The 20,798-nt window shown below is 53.2% G+C and overlaps 1 protein-coding gene across 10 annotated transcripts in view; it reads left to right on the top strand.

The window, feature by feature from the left end:
* The window catches only part of CCDC57 (coiled-coil domain containing 57), a 100,132-nt gene that overhangs the window by 51,410 nt on the left and 27,924 nt on the right, over positions 1-20,798 (top strand). For 7 of the 10 annotated variants that reach the window (XM_045775038.2, XM_045775039.2, XM_087853972.1 and 4 more), the window contains 4 exons: positions 3,008-3,197; positions 14,448-14,548; positions 19,335-19,466; positions 19,969-20,185. In XM_045775038.2, coding sequence (XP_045630994.2) covers positions 3,008-3,197; positions 14,448-14,548; positions 19,335-19,466; positions 19,969-20,185 — 640 coding nt within the window. Of the gene's footprint in view, positions 1-3,007; positions 3,198-7,305; positions 9,809-12,359; positions 13,567-14,447; positions 14,549-16,288; positions 16,327-19,334; positions 19,467-19,968; positions 20,186-20,798 lie in introns of those variants that run through there. The other 3 variants (XM_087853974.1, XM_087853976.1, XM_087853975.1) reach the window with 3 other exon arrangements.

Below are 20,798 nucleotides of genomic sequence, written 5' to 3' on the forward strand. Positions count from 1 at the left end.
AGAAGGGCCCCAGGCCCTGGCCACACAGTAAGTGGGACTCCCAGGTCTGTGCTGACAAGGAGAGATAGGAAAGGGGAGGGCTGGTCCTTGGCCAGAACATCATCTGCAGACGTGGAGGGCCTGTGCGCTGGGAAGCCATCGTGATGCACAAAGGGGCAAGGCTGTGACTCAGTGTCTCCCACCAGTAATGGTTCAGTTACAAGGGAAAAGAGCAACTGTCCAGGGGGGCAGCCTGCAGACACCCCTTCACTGAGATGCACTCCTGTCATGGACACTGGGACGGAGGGATGTCCTGGGCTTTGAAGCCCACCGCGCAGGGGGTCACAGGTTACTGCTGACTCCAGCCGCAAGTGATGCGCTCGAATCGGGGCCCGCACTGTGGAGACTGTGCCCGTCAGGAGCCTGCAGGGCCCCGCAAGGCAGATGTCCTGCGGGGTCCTGCGCCCTGGACGGGAGAAACAAACTATAGGACACGAGTGGACAGTTGGTGAGGTTTCCGTGCGGCCCATGTGGTAGGTCATAGTGTTGTATGTGTGGTAAATGTCTGGTTTTCGTAACTGCGGTTACAAGGAGAATCGTCCATTTGTAGGAAGTACAAACTGAAGCATCGAGGTGTAACTGAGCACGATGTCTCCAGCTTCCTGTCCGCGGTTCAGGAAGAAATGCATATGGCGCAAGGGGCCGATGGTGACGAAGCAGAGGGTCTGGTGCCACCACGGCGCTGCCCTGGCAGCTCCCGTGCGAGTCTGACATTCTCCCAGATGGAGGCAGGCCCCTCACCACCCCAGCCCAGGACAAGGGCCTGTGAGGAACTCGGAGCCCCTTCTCCAGCTGGCAGCAGGGCCACTGCTGGACCGGCACCTGTTGTGTCTCCAGTGACCCCCAGCCCACTGGATTGACAGCCCCAGAGTTCTCCCCGGCAAGCCTGCTCCTGTCCACTGGTCCTCCCAGTCCCCTGAGCACAGCGGGAGGGACGCTCTGGGTCCACTGGGGGGCAGTGTTCTCCAGTTCTGCCTGCACCCCTGGGAACCTGCAGAAGGACTGGGATCCCTAATGTCCACCGCGAGAGCCCCTGCAGCCCTGGCAAGTGCCCCTCTGCACCCCCGAGTTGGGGCATGCTCTGACGTCAGGCTCTGTGGAGTGCAGTCGCCGCTGCCCTTGGGAACAGAATCCTCCCTCACGAGGACCCCTCCACCGGCCAAGCCCTCCCTGTGCTGCACAGATGTGGACCCCCCTGGCCAGGATTCTGGGAGCAGCCCCCCGAGCAGGCGAGGGTGTACGGGGCCAGCATGTGGGGGCTGTGGGGGCCCCAAAGCGCGCAGTGGTTTGGCAGTCCCGGGATTGTCCTAATGAGTGTTACATGGTGGGTGTGGGCAGACTTGAGAAAGCCGTCAAAGGAATCGCACCAGATGGGGCGCCTTGTGGCTCAGTCGTTACGTGTCTGCCTTCGGCTCAGGACGTGATCCCAGGGTTCTCGGATGGAGCCCCGCATCGGGTTCCCTGTTCCGCTGGGACCCTGCTTTTCCCTCTCCCTCTTCCCCTGCTTGTGTTCCCTCTCTTGCTGTGCCTCTGTAAAAAAAAAAAAAAAAAAGTAATCGCATCAGAAACCTAGCCCAGGACGGCCCCGGCTGCTGCGCCCTCTCACCATGTGCAGCCACGGTGACTAGGGCCTGGGAAGCTTACAGCCATGGCTCCCCGGCCAGCCAGAGCCCAGCCACAGGCCCGCGTGTGGGGTCGGCTCCCTGCCCATGCAGGGGGGCTGCCTTGTGGGCTGGGGTCTGCTCTCAGAAGTGAGCTTTCTCGTCAGCGTCTGAGCGTTCTGGGCTTTGCAAAGTATCTTTCCTCACTTCAAGTGGCACAGGAGACTCCCACCATCGTGTTCCTGTGGAGGCCAGGCCTCCGTCCTCCCTTCCTCGAGGTCTGTCCCAGGCCCCCTACAGGCCTGAGGACCCCAGTCATGTCCTGGGCCCTCAGGAGAGCGCGGGCGAGGCCGGTGCCCTGCGCGGTTGATAGCAGGCCCACGCGCCGTCACGGGGGAAGGGGGTCAGGATTTGGGTGCGGGGGCTGTGCTGCCACGGGGCCGTCTCCCGCTCTCCTCCCCTTTCTGTCATCCTGCCCAGCCAGCCTGCGGCCTGCACTGGAGGCACCCGTGTGTGGTCACCGCGGCTCCAGGCCACCGAGTACACGGGCGCCTGCCAGCCCTGGAAAGGCACACCGGGAAGTGGGGCCAGGACAGAACGTGCTGGTCTGTTCCAGGGACTCCAGGCAGGCTCCTGTTCTGGCTCCACGTCATGAGGCCAAGACAGGGCACAGTGTAGCTTTTCACAGTGTCAGGAGCAGCCGTGCCTAAATAGGCCACCTGCGTCCCTCGGGGCCTTGGACATTGGCTCCTCCGGGGCCTCTGTCTGGCACGCACACCTTGGTCTTTCCCTTTCTCTTACTCTCTACACCCCCTCATTCCGAACACCCTCTGGGTGTGACTGCGTGTCTGTATGGGGGCTGTGTGGTGACCCGGCACAGTGAACCCACAGCACGGAGTCCAGGCAGGAAGGAAGTACAGAGGAAGGCTGGCGCCCACCGCAGGCTGTCCATCAGGCCTCTGCCAGCCCCTTCCACACCAGGTGACCCCGGTACCTGTGACCTGTGCACCCAGCCTGTAACCCTGGTGCCACGCAGGGGATCCAATCAGACGTGAGCCCTCATGGGTCCTGGGGGCCCATTGGAGGCTCGGCATGGGTTCCAACTAGTTCCTCATTGTCCTTGTGAGAAAGACATGGGCTTGGTGGGGGCCACAAGGGGCCAAAAGCAGGCCTGGCCCGGCCCAGGGCTTCGTGATCTTCGCTCACCCCACTTGTGGAGGAGGCAGCGTCCCCATCTCACTCCCAAAGCACACTGGTCCTTATCCCGTTGTCCCCCCGTGGTGCCGGCTCTGCACCCACACCCACATGCCCCTCTCCCACCTGGATGGCTTGTCTTATGGGCTGTCTGCCTGTGGCTTCATCCACAGGTCCCTGCAGACCAAGGACCCACAGGGACTGAGGACCAGGGGCCACAGCCCCCACAGGCCTTGTCTGTGCCCCTACTCCAGAGGAAACTGAAGGAGGCAGCCCGAAAAATCCTTCGCCTCTGCCTGGAGAAAGAACAGCTCCTGGAGATGGGGAACAGGCTCCGTGCAGAGCTGGGCCATCAGGCCCCAGGTGAGTTTGGGAGCAGTGCCCTGCTCCACCGGGCAGTGGGGTCACAGGGGCCAGGGGCCCTCTCAGAAGTGCTTTCTTCGGGCCTGCTCCTCTGGAGGGGGCAGGGGAGGGACCTGGGAGGCGGGAGCAGAGCAGCTTTGCTGCCTTGAGGGAGGGAGAACAGAAGCTGCCCTTGTGAAGGGAAGCCGGGGTCAGGAGTCACGGCACAGAGCAGAGCCTCATCCCGCGGTGGGAGTTCCCCGGACCCGCGTCTCGGGCGGCATCTGAGGGGAATACTGCAGTTAGCAGAGCAGACGGCGTTTCTGGGCTGCGTATAGGGAGCAGCCACAGCTGCCGTGTTCTCGCCATGTTCTCGCCGGCTCTGCCGGGACTTGTGTGTCCCCTGGGACCCGGCCTGAGACCTCTGGCAGTAGATGCCTGGCTGCCCACAGGGGTCTCAGAGGGCCCTGGTTCCCAAGAAAGACAGGCAGCGCTCCAACCAGACTAGAAAGAGGCGTGCCTGTGTTCCGGGCCTGCAGGACAGGCCCAGGCTGCCACTGAGGACACAGGAGCCCAGGGCTTTGTTTGCTGCAAGCTGTGCTCATACTGACACTGTCTTTGCCGATAATTTATTCAACAAGGGTTCACTGCATGAATTATAATTTATAATAATATTTCACAAGCCAATAGTGTATAGGATACTGTCTCTTAAAAAGCCCATAAGGAAATAACATGCTTCAAATTAATGACACATAATCACACTGTTGTTCCATGCAAGGGGAGATGGAAGGGATAAGGTCCAAATTTAGCTGAGGTGCACCTTTCTACCAGTGGGTTCTTGGAAGGTCTGGTGTAGGGTCATCGGTTGAGAGCAAACGTCCAGCTGCCCACGCAAAGCCAAGGTCCCCTGTTGCTAGAGGACCAAAGGCACCAGTGTTGGTGGGCAAGATGATGTCCTTCATGGGGCGGCTGCATGGTTGTCACCACGGCCGGCCAGGAGTAGCCTTGTCCAGGTCGAACACTCTTGGTTAGTGCCCAGAGCGAGCCACTGGCCACATGGCTCTCAGACCACTTTCAGAAGCAGTTGCTCTCATTTCCCTGTGGCACCCCCATTCCTCACGCTGTATCCCCTCACTTAACATGGCTTCTGCCTCTCTGTGCTTTGAGATACTGTGATGATCAGAGATGAGGGATTTCAGGTTCCACCCATGGTTGATGGGAGACAGGCCGTTCCCTCTCTCCTGTCTATTGTCTAAAGCCCAGAGCACTGCAAAGGGAATATCAGCAAAAAATGTTTCCTCTGTCAACTACGGTCTTAGCTTTCCTGGGCAAGTCTTCCTAAGTCCTTAACACCCAACGCACAGAAAGGGAGGGGAAGGTCGGCCTTGTGCTTCATCCTCAGGACCCCCACAGCTAAGCTGCATGGATAATAATAGTTTTTATTATGTTAGTGGTTTTGGTCTGAATATGAGTAGAATTATCTAGTGAGTAGCAAGTGGAACGTGGGAGAACTTAGGCAGCAGGGCAGCAGGGAGCGCCATGTCTCTGAGAGAGCGGGTGCAGACCGTTGAGGAAATCCGAAGAGGAGGCCTGTGCAGCTGCTGTCTTGCTGAGTGGCTGCTGTGGGCCAGGGGCCCAAGGGGCAGAGCAAACCAAACCTCATGCGTATAGTTAGCCCAAATGGCTCTTTGAGACACAGTGGGATATCCACCCTGCCATGTAGGGTAACGGAGGAGAGGCGGTCTCAGAGGCTCTGTCCTTCTAAGATCCCATCTCTGGAAGGAGGAATAGTAAATGGGGACAACCAGATTCATCTCCGTGTGTTGTCCACACGACAGCAGCGGCAGTGGTGTCGTTTGCAGCCCCGTGAGGGACTGGCTATTTGCCTCGCTCGGGACCTGCTCAGTGAAAGCCCTTCTGCGTCCTCCTTCCAGGTCACAAGCCGAAGAGGAAGGCTGACTGCGTTTGTTTGTCAGACACACTCTAGACCATCTTCTGCCAAGTTCACTGAAAACCTCGTTTCTTTGGGAGGCAGTGCCATCTGCCCTTACTCTCCTCCCTCACACTTGTCATTTTAGCCGGCAACCACAGCAACTTCAGCATTTATGACTCTGTTTCTTCTAACTCCATTCTGTTCTGTTGTCTTCTAAACCAGCAACACCCTCCCTCCCACATCTGAGCTTTGCTGCTCTTGACCTTAGCCTCCATGCTGTGCTATGCCACTTCCAGGGTGCTCTCTCTCAGCCTCCAAGTCCCAAGACCTTTTCTGTTTGCAACCATGCCTCCCTCTCCCTCTAATCCTAGTGGAAGTGAACTTGTCTTTCCTTCTCATTGTGGTTACCTATAGCCAGCCTGACCTTACGGCTAAGTATTTCAGTGAGTCACTCGACACTCACCCATCTACCTACCCATCCATCCACCCACACATCTACCCACCCACCCACCCATCCATCCATCCATCCATCCATCCACCCACACATCTACCCACCCACCCATCCATCCATCCGTCCGTCCATCCGCCCACCCACCCATCCATTTATCCATCCATCCATCCACCCACCCATACACTCATCCATCCGTCCATCCATTCATCCATCCATCCATCCATCCTTCCAACAGAGGAGCCACTGCTATGTGCCAGATACTTCCTGCCTTCTGCAATTTCTCCATCACTCAGCCTCAAATCTGGCTAAACTCACTGTCTCCTCTTGCCAGGCCTGCACCTTCCTGCCTCACAGTGTCAGAGAAAGCCACAGATCCCTAGTGACTTAAGTTTTCAGCCTCCTCTGAAGGTTAGGGAGACCTCAGCAAAAGAATTTTCCCTACTTGGTGACTTTTTTGATGGTAGACTTTTAACCGTCTTTTATTTTCTTCTACAGTGATTTGTTTGTGTGGGTTTTCTGCCTCTTCTTAGATTAATTTTAGTTATTTCCATTTTGCTAGGAAACTATCCATAGTCCCCAGCCTGTAAAGTGAGTGGCACATGGCGGCTCATAGCTCTCTGCTCTCTTCTGGACCTGTGGCTGTCTCTCCTTATTTTCTAAGACCTTCATATGAGCAGCGGTGTGGGGTTCAGTCCAAACTGCCTTTCCCCCATCAGCTGTGCACACATTACCTCAGTTCATCTTTGCAACAACCCCAAGCATGGAGAAAGGCTTCCCTAAATAAAATAAAATAAAATAAAACATTAAAATACCCCCTAGGCAGGGGAAGTCAAAGATCAACAGGTATGATGGCATTACATTTTAAAAGTCTCTAAGGAAAAGACGTTGTGAGCAAAGATAAAGGGAAATGACAGACTGGGGGCAGTGTTCACGACATGTGCGACAGGTGAAGAGGATCGATACCTAAAGCAGGTGTCTACAGATCACATGCAAGGGCCAGGATGGCGAGTCCCAGGAGAAGTCACATAGCTGATAGGGTGCGGGTGACACGCGGCCTCTGCAGGCGTCTGCGGAGGCAAAGTAAGTTTGTTAAGTATTGAGTTTGAGTCTCAGACGGAAAAGTCACCCTTAGTGTCGAGGAGAGCAGGGGCGTTGTTGGTGGGGATCCTGTTGGCGAAGCCTGTTCGGAGGGCAGTTTGGCTCTGTCAGGTTTTATAATGTTTATACCCTTTGGATCAGCAATTCTTCTCTTAGAAACCTATTTAAAAGATTTTTCACCGATATGAAATAGACGTATGTGCAAGGCTGTTCTTGGCGGCATTTTGTTACCATGAGAAAGTCATCGGGACCGGTCTGCGTGTTCGTGCTGGGGCGCTGGAGTCCAGAGGAGCGGCCTCTGCCTGGCCTCACACCAGTTAGAGCCTTTTCTCCCTGTTAAAGTCCCGTCCATGTGGTGATGCTTTGGCAACTACAGGAAAAAGGTGGCAGTTCCAAATTGCCACCAGCGCTCCCAGTGCGCGTTCTCGTTGTCTGTGCCGTCTTGTCATGAGCCCGAAGGTGGCAGTTCCAAATTGCCACCAGCGCTCCCAGTGCGCGTTCTCGTTGTCTGTGCCGTCTTGTCATGAGCCCGAAGGTGGCAGTTCCAAATTGCCACCAGCGCTCCCAGTGCGCGTTCTCGTTGTCTGTGCCGTCTTGTCATGAGCCCGAAGCCGTGTGTGTTGACCCCGTTGACCCCTCTTGTGCAGGTGCCGCACAGCAGGGCGTTTGTACAGCAGGCACACAGAAGAGGGTGTGTGCACACGTGTGTGACCGCGAACACGGGACCGCAAGGACGTGTATCAATTTCAGTTGGTGGTTTGGGGAGGAACTTCGTGAGTGAAATTCAGGGAGTTCTCTCTGGATACTTCTATATTATTTGCAGTTTGCAAATATACCAAACACTCTTCCACTGTTTCCTTTTGGGAAGGCCATCTTCCCTCAGAAGCGTGCTGGTGGTAGATTTCTCCTCTCCCACGGACGTGCGTAGACCCGATGGCAACACTGGTCTGTGCATTTTTTTACAAAGACAGTTTATCTGGTTCGTAAATACATCTGGCTTATAAACCAACTGTGACACGAATATCTTATCATCATTTAACAACATTAATAATGCGAGACCGTCCAGCCAAGGTGGCGCCCGAGCCGCCGCACCAGTCTGCAGTTGTTCCCAGGGGCTTCTCCAGCTCCGCCAGGCAAGGCAGATCCCAGGGCTCACGGGCACCTGCCCCAAGGCGCGTCTGCCCCCAGCTGCTTCTGGGAAGCACCCTCACACGGAGCTGGCGGTCCAGCCCCTTCAGTGGCCTCGGCTCTAGCGGCCCAGTCTTCATCCCACATGCCCTGCCGAGCCGACCGGGGTCGGGCTTCTGTGCCGGCCCTGCCCCTCCCGCTCAGGTCAGGCCTCAAGATCTGCATTGACAGACAGGCAGACTGTGTGTGGGTCTACGGTCAGGCTGCACCTGGCCCTGGGCCGGCTCCGTCAGCCCCGCGTGTGGGGCACACAGGCCGTGGAGCGGCCCTCCTCTGACTGCTCACCCCTCACCTCTGAGGTGGAGACCGGCACATCACGCGCTGTGGGGCCTCTCCCTTCATGCCGTCTACCTGCCAACTCTGCTTTTCCCAGAAGCCCCAGCTGCGCACACCATCGGGATCTCATGTAAAGCCAGCGTTTCTCAAAAGGCTGTTTCCAAGGGTCGTAACACCGAACACTGTTGTAAAGACTGTGTGAGAGCAGTTCTAGGTTCACAGCAAAACTGCCAGGAAGGTACAGAGATGTCCCCCACCCCCAGCCTCCACGATCAACGTCCCACCACAGTGGTGTGTTTCTCACGATCCACGAAGCTCCCCGACACGCCACCAGCACCAGACTCCATGCTTACATCGCGGGGCTTCTTGGTGCTGGGCGTCGTACGGGTTGGGATAGATATGTTTCCACACGCGTCCACCGCGGGACTCCGGCAGATCGTACGGGGTAGTCTTACTGGAAGTGCTCTGCGCTCTGCCTGCGTATCCCGCCCCTCCCTGGCGGCCACCGACCCTCTCACTGTCTCGTGGTCCTGCCTTTTCCCCAGCGTCCCACAGTTGGAATCCCACAGCATGGCACCTTTTGTGTTTCCTCACCGTGTCATTGTCCTGATGAAGTTTGTGTTCATCAAGAAATGATTTGGGGGGGTTCCTGGGGGGCTCAGGCAGTGAAGCGTCTGCCTTCGGCTCAGGGCGTGATCTCAGGATCCTGGGATTGAGCCCCACGTTGGGCTCCCTGTTCAGCGGGGAGTCTACTTCTCCCTCTGCCTCTGCCCCTCCCTCCCCCTCGCGCTCTCTTGCTCTCAAATAAAATCTTAAAAAAAAAAAAAAAAGAATTTGGTAAAAAATATAAATAAATTAGGGACCTAGCTTTAGTTAGCCTGCTGGCCCAACACTATGTATTAGGCATGTGTACATAAATACTAAAATCCTTATTTACATTTATTATTCATAATTACACAGGCATCTAACAGTCTGTTGTCAACTATGCTGATTTAGAAGCAATGGTTCTCAGTCAGGTTGTATGTTCTGCTTGACAGACTCGTGCCAGGCTGGCTCTCTGGCCCCAGCGCCCTCCGCGTGACTGCGACACGGGGACGCGCACCCTGGCTTGTACAGTCTCACGCGGGCAGTGCACACACTTGTCATAAAATGATTGTATTTTGGGGCGCCTGGGTGGCACAGCGGTTAAGCGTCTGCCTTCGGCTCAGGGCGTGATCCTGGCGTTCTGGGATTGAGCCCCGTATCAGGCTCCTCCGCTGGGAGCCTGCTTCTCCCTCTCCCACTCCCCCTGCTTGTGTTCCCTCTCTCGCTGGCTGTCTCTCTCTGTCAAGTAAATAAATAAAATCTTTTTTAAAAAAATGATTGTATTTTGACCACTTTCTAGAATGATAGCTTGGCTGGAACAAGAACCTGACGCTGGCGTTCTCTCACAACCTTTTTTAAAGCGAATGCCTCGGTGTCCTCAGAGAAGCCGGTCCTCCTGGTCAGAGCCCCGTCCTTGGGGAGGGCCTCCCTTTTCTCTCTGGCTGCCTTTCTTCTGTGTTACCAGCCTCTGTCTGGACGGGATCAGTTGGCCTTACTTTAACTTGCTCAGGAATCGGTTGGTTTTCTGAAATCTTAAGACTTATGGTTGGTTGTTTTTCCCATACTTTGAAATTCTCAGCCATTGTTTCTTTAAATACTCTTCTTCCCATTTGTTTCTGATCTTTTCTGGAGATCTCATAATATCTGCTGGAAATCTCTCCCCTCCCTCCCTTCTCTGCCCGCCCTCTCGCCTGCCTTGCGGGGAGGGGGGGTTCCCCAAAGGCAGCTGTTTGGAGCCAGCCGATGGATTCCCGTACCTTTACAAGGAGTTTACTTTTTGTGTTTGTTCGTTCCTTTCCTCAGGTTTGTTTGATTGCTCCTTCCTGATTTCTTTAACATTTTTTCTTTCTTGTTTAGTAACTGCGTGTTTTAAGGTGTGACTTTTCCGTCTGAGTATTGCTTTGGCCGTGTCTCCGTGGTTTTGAGGGACGGTATTGTCAGTGTGACTAGCTTCCAGATACTCTGCGGTTATGTACCCGGCTTTTCTATTTCACTTGAGTTGTTTGGGAGAAGTTTTAGAATTTTTTAGTTATTTTTAAACACATGTTGAAATTTACTTTTGAATCTGTTAAGCAGCCTTTATCATACATACTTACTAACATTCTTTCTAAATTTATGTGTATTTGACAACTTGAACTGCCAAGAACGGTGATTTTTGTGTTAAAATCTTGCCATGGCTCTTGTGTTTCTGCCCGGTTCTCCCTGCCTTCTTCCTGTGCTGTCACTTGTCAGGAAGCGCCCTCACAGCCGCAGCTCAGCCTGGTTCAGGTCATGCGCCTGGTTTGGGACCCAGCCTAAGGGACACCACCTGGGGCCTGTGATTTGCGCTTTTTTCCCCCTTAAATCAACATATGCTGGTTGCTTTATTTAATTTTTCACTTTAAAGACACCAGAACGCCTGGGTGGCTCAGTTGGTGAAGCATCTGCCTTCGGCTCAGGTCATGATCTCAGGGTCCTGGGGTCGAGTCCCCCATTGGGCTCCCTGCTCAGGGGGGAGCCTGCTTCTCCCTCTGCCCCTCCCTCTGCCACTCCCCCTGCCCTCTGCCCCCTGCTCGTGAGCCCTCTCTCTCTCTCTCTCTCTCTCTGTCAAATACATAAATAAATAAAATCTTTAAAATAAAAAAATAAAGATAACACCAAAATCAAAACCTTTGAACTTATACTTTTCAACTTGAAAGAAACAAAGAATAGCTACAATTCTAAAATAGCCTCAATAAAGCTAATATTATTCTAATGAGAAGCAACGGGCCATACAAGAAACAAGGTAAAATACAAATATCTTACTCCGTACTTAATTGGAAGTGTTGCCACTGAAATCGGTTATAGATGTTTATTCTGAATGACACTCCCGTGAAGGCTGCAGACTCGAGTGCTGATAATGGTTTTTCAAACTTAAATTTATGGAATACCCAGAAAATGGGCTGAATTGGAGCCTGTGGACAGTTTTCAAATGCTCATTAGCAACGATTTTGTAAAGATGTAGAAGGCTATTGTTTTCATATAAATTGGGATTTTTAAAATCCTCTCCCTATAGTGCTTTCCGTTGTCGCATGGCTGTAAACCAAAGACCCAAATAATCTCAAATGATCACAGGCACTATTTTGGCAAAAACTGCCATGTAGTCAGTACTTTTAATGTCATATACATCAGATTATAGCAGAAAGAAGACTGAACAGGTGCAGCCCCTCTGTTCTCGTGAATGCACAACAGGTTACAGGAAACCGAGTTTCTATTCCACCATCAAGTGGCGTCTCCCATTAGTTCACCTTGCGATGGGTCGTTACGAATATCTCTTCACTACCCCTGAAAATACCCAGTGAAAGGTTTGCGCTCAGAAGAAATGGAAGATGCCGAGCCTGCTGCTCTGCCTTGAATTCCATTTGTGATTTTATTTTATTTATTTTTAAAGATTTTGTTTATTTATTTGAGAGTGTGAGAGAGAGCACAAGCAGGGGGAGGGGCAGAGGGAGAAGCAGGCTCCCTGCTGAGCAGGGAGCCCATCGTGGGGCTCGACCCCAGCACCCTGGGATCATGACCCCAGCCGAAGGCAGACGCTTCACCGACTGAGCCACCCAGGCACCTCTCCATTTGTAATTTTAGTGGAAAAATTCATTTTATTTTGTTCGAGTTGGAACTTTTTTTCTGATAATTCATGCTGATGCCTGGGCAGAAGTTCATTTTCATGCAAGGCCTTTTCGAAGAAGATCCCGCCTTTCAGAAGGTCTGCTTTCTGAGAGTCCAACAATTGGGATAACTGCCCCCTAGCTGAGGTCCACGCCTCTGACATTCACCTTCAACTTGCGCTGTGAACTGCCCCTCACAGCCTGTTACCGGCCAGCCCAGTGCTTACTTCTGCTTCTGGGGATGCCCCCCGTGATCCGCTAGCAAAACTTTCTGAGTTCCTGAAGAGTTAGGGAGACAGATGCCGCTTAGAAATGCTTCACTTCCGGGGCGCCTGGGTGGCACAGCGGTTAAGTGTCTCCCTTCGGCTCAGAGCATGATCCCAGAGTCCTGGGATCGAGCCCCACATCAGGCTCCTCCAATGGGAGCTGCTTCTTCCTCTCCCACTCCCCCAGCTTGTGTTCCCTCTCTCGCTGTCTGTCTCTCTGTCAAATAAATAAAATCTTAAAAAAAAAAAAATGCTCCACTTCAGTTTACAGAAGCGGAAGCCATTCGGGTTTTGCAGACTACAGCCGGCTAAGAGGAAGGAGAAAGGGCCCTTCTATACCTAGGAAGTCGCACATCCAAATGTCGCAAGTGTCCTCCGTGACGAAGTCTTGATCCATTTGAGTTTGGTTCCTGGTCAGAGGAGTGCACATTGTTCTCGACTGGAGCTCTGGAAATCCTGCCTCACAGGGGGCAGAGCGATGCCGTCAGACGCCTGTACCCACATTCCGTGACCCCAAGGGGATGCCTGAAACCGCGGACACTACGCATTCCACATATTTTCCTAGACACACTTAGCCATGATAATGTTTATAAATTAGGTGCAGTAAGAGGTTCACAACAATAACAATAAAATAGAGCAATTAGAGCGATCTGTTGTAAATAAAGTTCTGTGACTGGGGTCTCTCAAAATAATCTTACTGAGCTGACTCCCCTTTGTTGCGACGCTGAAATGGTGAAGTGCCTCCGTGATGAGAGGAGGGAGGGGAGTGATGTGGGCCTGCGACATCGGGTGAGGCTACTGCTGACCTGACTGCAGGGCAGGTGCAGGGTCGTCTGTGTGCAGACCACGGCTGGCCGCGAGGAACCGGGACTGCGGACGAGACCTGCGCAGCCTCTCCGTGGCTCAGAGACGGTCCTTGTGAGGGACAAGCACCCTGGCCTTCAGCTCTCGTCAAACTAAAACTTTACCACAGCAACTGCAACGTTTGACTTTCCCACCGGCGACGTGGGAGGGCTCTGATGTCTCCACATCTCAGGCAACACTTGACTTCTTTCTTCTTCTGTCCGCCCTCACGAGTGCAAAGTGGTATCTCACTGTGATGCTGCATTTCCCTGATGACTAACGGCGTCGACCACCTTTCCATGGGCTTGTTGGCCGTTTGTGTGTCTTCGAATTTCATAGCTTTTAAGCTCAGGTATTAAAAACTAAGGAAAATAAATTCATTTCCAAATTTTGTCTTTCCCATGTCCTTTTACCTCCTGGAAAAAAACTGACGTCGTACATTCGGACCCTCCCAGGAGGTCCAAGATGGCAGCACTAGTTCTGTACCCAGATGCTAACATGCGATGCATTCACCACCACCAGCTTCAAATGAAGAGATTATAAGCTTTTAAGAATTTTCTGTTTCCGGGGGCGCCTGGGTGGCACAGCAGTTGAGCGTCTGCCTTTGGCTCAGGGCGTGATCCCAGCGTTCTGGGATCGAGCCCCACATCAGGCTCCTCCACTATGAGCCTGCTTCTTCCTCTCCCACTCCCCCTGCTTGTGTTCCCTCTCTCGCTGGCTGTCTCTATCTCTGTCGAATAAATAAATAAAATCTTTAAAAAAAAAAAGAATTTTCTGTTTCCATACATACGGTACGTAACTCAGTACTAATACAGTATGTATCGTTATTTACAACTCAAACACGCAAAAACCTCGTTGGAGTCCTCAGTAACCTTGTGTTTAACCACGTAGGTTCTTATTCTGAGAAATGTGACTTCAACAGTAATTGTACCTTGTGGTATGTCAGCTTACAGATGAGTTTCCAAGATGTGTAGGTAACTTGACTCAACCTGAGTTAACGGATCTTTTCTAAGTGAGACAGGGTGCCGAAGCGCCTCTTACAGGCAGAATCTCCAGGTTTATTCACTTAACCTCCCGCTGCTTGTTTTTCTGTGCTGCAGAGAGGGTGTCTTTGGGTCTGTTGGTGAACATGTTGATTTCCGGCGCTGGGAGGCGCTGGGTCAGGCGTCGCAGCTGTGAGTCGTGTGCGAGCACCCCTGCTCTCAGCTGCCGCGGCACAAGGTTCCCGGCGTCGCCCCCAGGCGCACCGCAAGAGAGAAGTGACTGGTGTAGGGGAGGAGAGGGCCGTGCCTCTGGAGCGTTTGGGCCTGGCACCAGCGAGATCAAGAAGTGAGGTGTGCACAGCAAGCAAACCTTCCGGTGCCTGGCCGCCTCGGTCGGTGGAGCACATGGCTCCTGACCTCGGGGTTGGGAGTTCAAGCCCCACACTGGGCATGGAGCTTACTTTAAGAAAAAAAAAAGAAAGGAAAGAAAAGAAAAAGCAAATCCTTTTCCTCCTCTTGTTTCTAGGAAAGCCACGTCATCACCCGCTGCCCACTCCTGAGGCCCGGAAACAGAATGTCGCACCTGAGGCCCCTCTGGGACAGTTGCAACCCCATTTTGCAGCCCAGGTAATACTCCTTTATCTAAGAAATGTAGTTTTAATAACTGTTTACTAATCGCTTAAGTATTGCATTTCATTACCAAAATGTAAAATCCAGTAAATACCGTTGAAAAGGGCTCCAATTTTCAGCACCCAAGCATAATTACCAGTAACACCTCAGTATGTTTCCTGCTGCTTTTTTTTTTAAGATTTATTTATTTATTTTAGGTGGGGAGGGAGGGACAGAGGGAGAGAGAGAATCTTCAGCGGACTCCCCACTGAATGTGGAGCCTGACTTGGGGCTCAGTCTCCCAACCCTGGGATCATGACCTGAGCCGAAACCAGAAGTCAGATACTTAACCGACTGAGCCACCCAGGCGCCCCTCCTGCTGTTTTTTAAAAACTACCTAAATAAATAATAAATATAAAATTACAAATTACATCATATGGATGTTTTACTGTAGCTTTACCCACCTGGGTATTGTTTTTCTTTCTTTTTTTTAAGATTTTATTTATTTATTTGAGAGAGAGAGCAAGCACATGGAGGCAGAGGGAGAAGCAGACTCCCCCCTGAGCAGGGAGCCCCGCTTGAGGCTGGATCCCAGGGTCCTGGGATCATGACCTGAGCTGAAGGCAGATGCCTAACTGACTGAGCCACCCAGGTGCCCCTTATTTTTCAAATCTTTACCAATATGATGGGCTAAAAAAATTTCATCTTTTAGAAGTTTCTTATGTCCTTGGTGGTATTAAAGTCTGTAATCTATTGGCCATTTATATTTCTTCTTTTGTGGGTTATTTATACACATGGATGGATGGATGGATGGACGGACGGACGGACAGACGGACGGACGGACGGACGGATGGATGGATGGATAGATGGATGGATGGATGGATAGATGGATGGATGGATGGATAGATGGATGGATGGATGGATGGATGGATGGATGGATGGATAGGTGGATGAATGATAGGATAAATGGTAGGTAGAGAGAGAGACACACACACAGTCAGACAACTTTGTTCCTGGACTGGCTGAGAGTAACTTGCCGACATCGAGCCCCTTTATGTCTGAAAACAAGGACACCTCCCGACATTATGAAAATCAGGAAACGTGAATATGATCCTAGAATTTAATACATATTGTATACTCAGATTTTGTGAGTTACAGATCCAGGACCCACATTGCCTCCAGCACTTGCACACCCACGTGCGCGCGTGTGTGTGTGTGGACATGCATGTGGGGGTTGCACGTGTAAGCATGTTATTGCACATGTGCCTGCATGGGGGTAGGTGCGTGTGTGGGCATCTCCTTCACTCCAGAACAGGTCTGCTGACCTTGTATGTCCTTCACAATGCTGACATTTTGGAAGAGCCAGGCCAGTGTCTGGCAGACCGGGATGGCGCCTCCTCATGGTCAGATTTGGGTCTGGATTTATTTTTGACACAGCTCCAGTGAGGGGTCCTTTCCCCGCTGGTGCGGTCCTGCTTTAGATACCAGACCTTCGCGGGGCGCCTGGGGGCTCATTCGATCAAGCAGCTGACTCATGGTTTCGGTTCAGGTTGTGATCTCAGGTCGTGGGATCGACCAGGGAGTCTGTTTAGGACTCTGTCCTTCTCCCTCTGCCCCTCCCCCTGCTCACAGTCTCTCTCTCTCTCTTTCTCAAATAAGTAGATAAAATCTTTAAAAAAAAAACCCATCCCTTTGTAATATTTTTAATATATTACAAAAACATGTAACAAGCTTGTTCTTGTTTCCGCTCTTTTACAGAATTTTCTTAGCCATTCATCCCATTTGATCTCTACTAGGTAAATATTGTAATTTATGTATTTTTTTTTTTAAGATTTTATTTTATTCGACAGAGATAGAGACAGCCAGCGAGAGAGGGAACACAAGCAGGGGGAGTGGGAGAGGAAGAAGCAGGCTCATAGCAGAGGAGCCTGATGTGGGGCTCGATCCCAGATCGCCGGGATCACGCCCTGAGCCGAAGGCAGACACTTAACCGCTGTGCCACCCAGGCGCCCCTATAATTTATGTATTTTTATTAAAATTTTTTTAGACTTCTAAGAAGATACAAAGACTCATACGATGTATACCATTCAGCTTAATAAACAAAATGTTATAAAGTCAAAACCCCTCTGAGAGTTCTACCCCGACATCCCCCCTTCAGACTTTCCTGAGTCTGGTGTTCCTCCTCGCAGATACTTAGAAATCTGCATGAATCACATCTGGTTGTACATGCATCTTTCTGCACGGCACTTTCATTCCGCGTCATGCTTCTGAGCTACACCGATGTGCTATGTAGAGAGCGGCTATGTCGGGCCACAGCGTTAGGGCCCCAGCGTTAGGGCCCCGCGTTAGGGCCCCGCGTTAGGGCCCCGCGTTCCCTGTGGCAGCTGAGCTCTGCGAGGAGCCGGACGGTGCCACAGCGGGTACAGGAGCAGACGGGCCTGGATGTGCTCTGGGAAAACTCGACAGATCCAGGAAGTTTCATTCCATATAATCTTCATGTCATGAAACATTCTTCTTTTCACTTTTTTTAACTATTTAAAAATGTAAAAACTACTTTTAGGTCATGGGCTGGACAAAGGAAGGTGGGCGGGGTTTGGCCTCTGCCAGGTGTGGCTTGCCGAGCCCACGTCTAGACACTGATTTGTGTGTGTTCCTTCTGTTGTATAAACACATCAGCATTGGCTCATCCATTCTTCTCTCAGGGGCATTTAGGCTGTTTTTTGCTGTAGACGTTGTTAGAAAGCCCTCTTGTGCACACTCGATGTGTGTGTCCCACTGATGAGCCCGGACAGACACCGTCATCACCCAGAGCCCGTGCAGCACGTCGCGGCCCGCTCCCGCTGCTGTGCGTTCTGCGGGTCTGCACGAACGTATCGTGACACGTGGCCACCACCGTGGTCTCACACAGACTAGTCCCCCTGTGCCGAGATTCCTCTGTGCTCTGTGCACCCTTCCCCTTTCCAGCTCTGTCCTCGGTACCAGCTGATCTTACTGCCCCACAGCTCTGCCTTTGCCCCCGAACGTCACGGAGCTGGAATTTTCCAGACTGGCTCCTTTCTCCTGGTCCGGTGCACTCATGGCACCTCCGCGACGCTCCAGGGTTTGAGAGCTCACCTCTCGCTGCCGGACGGTATTCTGTTTGGTGGCTGTACCGGTTTGTTCATCTTGAGGACCTCTTTAAACTTGCATTTTCCAGGTGTTGCAGGCCATTAGGAGCATAGTCGGCTTTTATCAACTGTTTTATGTCTACAGCTCTGCAGAACTGATTGGCACTAATACGTGTAGCAGCCGTTTTCCCGGGTTCACTGCACGGACAGAGAGCGTCTGTGGTGAGGGTCCGGCTGCTCCCCTCGCGGTCCTGTCTCATGCTGCTCTCCTGGCCAGGACTCCCACGCAGCGGGGAGAACAGGGTCATCCACACCTTGTCCTGATTTATAGAATGCTTTTTTGCGTTTTTTTGGTAACGATTTTATTTTTTTAAGCAATCTCTACGTGCAAAGTGGGGCTCAAATTCACAATCCTGAAACCAGGAGTCACACGCTCCACTGACTGAGCCAGCCGGGTGCCCCAAATGCTTTTTGCATTTTATCTTCAAGTAGAAAGTTTGCTGTAGGCTTGGGTATTACATCGAATCCTACAAAACTGCCGTTTTTGTAAATCAGGAGTGGTGAAATATCAGCAATTCCGTGTGGTTCAACCTCGTAGAGACCCGTCCTCAGTTTAAAGTTCTTTCTCCTCTGCTCTACTGAGTTTTGACCTATATTAAGTGCTGAATTCTGTCTCCTGGTGCTTTTGACTTCATCCCGGTGACCACGACCGGGGTCCCGGCTGGCGGGATGCCACTGTCCTTCCACGGAGGTCATGCCTGCCAGTGTGCCAGCCGCATGTGTGCGCGGGCCGTGTCTTGCTGCCTTCAGAGTTCCGTTCTTCACAAGCCTTTCCACACAACTAGAAGCTTCCGCCTGTAATTAGCTGATGAGAGGTAGCAAGTGTGTGTCTCTGTACCTGCGTGTAGTGTTTCGCTCACTAATACTCAGTTTCCCTGAAGGATATGGGAGTTTTATAAAGTCTTGAGACTAATCCTTATCGGCCCATGTTCTGTGAAGATAGTTTCCAGTGTACGGCTTGCCTTTTCAGTTTATTTAAAATAAAGTAAGAGAGAGCCAGCTGGGAGATGGATGTCCTGTTCTGCCATGGGGTGACGTGAGCCCCAAGGTGGCCCTAGCGAGGTGGCGGTGCTCAGGCTCCACGCTGATCTGGGGGCCCGGGTAAGAGGGGTGGGCAGCCAGCAAGGAGAAGCATCACGTCTGGAGACAGCTGAAGCCAGGATTCACTGTCGGATGGATTTGGAATGTGAGAGAGGGAAGGAACCCAGGTTTGAGGCCTGGCTGCTGGGTGGGGGGGGTGGGAGTGGGGGCCTGGGACTGGTGATGCCCGAGCTGCCCTGCTGGCATGTCCGATGGGCACATACTTCATGGGGCTGGCGGGGGGGAGGGGACAGGGGCTTCTGCTGGGCCTCAACACAAGCCCTCGGCAAAAGCAAGGTCTGAGTCACAGGACGGTGGGGACGGCGGGGACAGCTCCAGGGCACCTGGAATGGGTCTGCGGGAGAGGCCTGCACAATGGTCTGCCCAACGAGGAGACGCTAGCCTGAGAAACTGGGCAGGGCTGGCCACAGAACAGAGGCTGAAAACCATGAAATTTGGGGAGAGCGTTTCTCCCTAATCTTGAGGGAGACCTCGGTAACACACCCCATCAGTGACCCGCCAACACTGAATTCCTTCTGTTTGCATTTTCATGGCAGGACTCCAAGAACACCAAGAAAAAATGTTTCTCTGAATGCTCGGGGAAGGTCCAACCCTGCTTGGCCCAGACAGTCGGGAGAAGCGGTCCTCCACAGGGCTGGACAGCAGGAGCCTTGGCGGGGTCGGGGCAGGTACGGCAGGGCCTGCCGGTCTCAGCACGGGCACAGCCGTGGGAAGTGGAGCGCCTGGTGTCCTAGCAGATGGCTGTTGCCATGGCAACCCCAGAGGCTTCTCTTAGGATGGTGGAGTCTATTCTTGTGCCTTGCAGAGTGGGTCCCCCCGGGGCGCTGGGGGCATGGGCAGCATGGCTCCGGAGTGGGCCTTGGCACAGCTGGAGAGCTGTGCTTGGGGCATTTGCCCTTCTTTCCAGGTCCCACCTCCCGTGAAGACCAGACTGCCTTTGTCCTACACGTTGCTTTGTCCTTCTGGTGTCCACAGGAACCCCAGCTGGTCATGCACCAGCCAGCCAGTGTGCCTGGGGAGCGCGGGCCTGTCCCCAGGGCCTCTGGGCGATGGGCCCTGAAGCCTCACTCCAAGGCCTGTCTTTGGGCCATGCCCACCGTCTTGCCACTTCCTCCAGGGGCAGGGAGAGCCGGGCTCTCAGGGATAATTCATCCTTTTTTGCTTTCCTAGAGGCAACACAAAATCTCTACAGTAACTTGCAGATCAGCTCGGCAGAAAGAAAACCGGTCCCCAGAGCCACGCCCGGCTCAAGAATCCCACAGGGAGAGTAGCCACCCCAGCGGAAGCCCCTCCTCGGTGGCCAGCGGTCCCCTCCAGGACATGTGGAAGTTACTGGACCTGGGATCCAGCCCCTCTGGCCTCACCTCCCAGGACGACTCCGCACCAGGTAGGCGGGGGCCAGGGCTCTGGGGTCCCAAACGGGCCAGGCTTGGCCACTGGCCACCGACAGAATCCACAGGCGGAGAGATGGTGGTGGTGACACAGGGAAGGAGTTTATTTCAGGGAGGCCGTTCCCGGGAAGCCTGCGGACTAGTGTCGAGAAGACCCTCCGAAGTGTGGAAAGCACTTCCAGGTTTATGTAAGGACCGTGTGGGACAAAGGTCAGTGGGTGCGTGCTCGTGGGCAGTGAAGGTCAGGTCGGTCACTGTCGTGGGGTCAGTCATGGGGTCCTGCTGGCTCAGGGCAGTCCTTATAGCCTGAGGGGAGTTTCGGCTCCCATTGGGGACCCTGCTTTCAGGGTCTTCTGCCGAGAGAGAAGCAGGAAGGAAGAGCTTGATCAGTGGGGAGTCCAGCGAGAGGTCAGAGCGGAGGTGAGACGTGCTGTCCCCCAGCCGCTGCCTGGCAGGGCTAGGTGACCACTGTCAGGCTGACGTGCACACACACAGGCACTCTTTCCGCCTGTGCAGGCTCCCTCGCGGAGGCCGGTCCTCACCCACAGCGTGCAGCACAGGCCACCCGCGGGGGTCCCCTCCCCAGGGAGCTGGTGCGTCAGTCTGGGA

This window comes from Ursus americanus, chromosome 23 (genome assembly GCF_024610735.1).
Source record: "Ursus americanus isolate L20-20 chromosome 23, mUrsAme1.1.p, whole genome shotgun sequence".
Taxonomy (NCBI): domain Eukaryota; kingdom Metazoa; phylum Chordata; class Mammalia; order Carnivora; family Ursidae; genus Ursus; species Ursus americanus.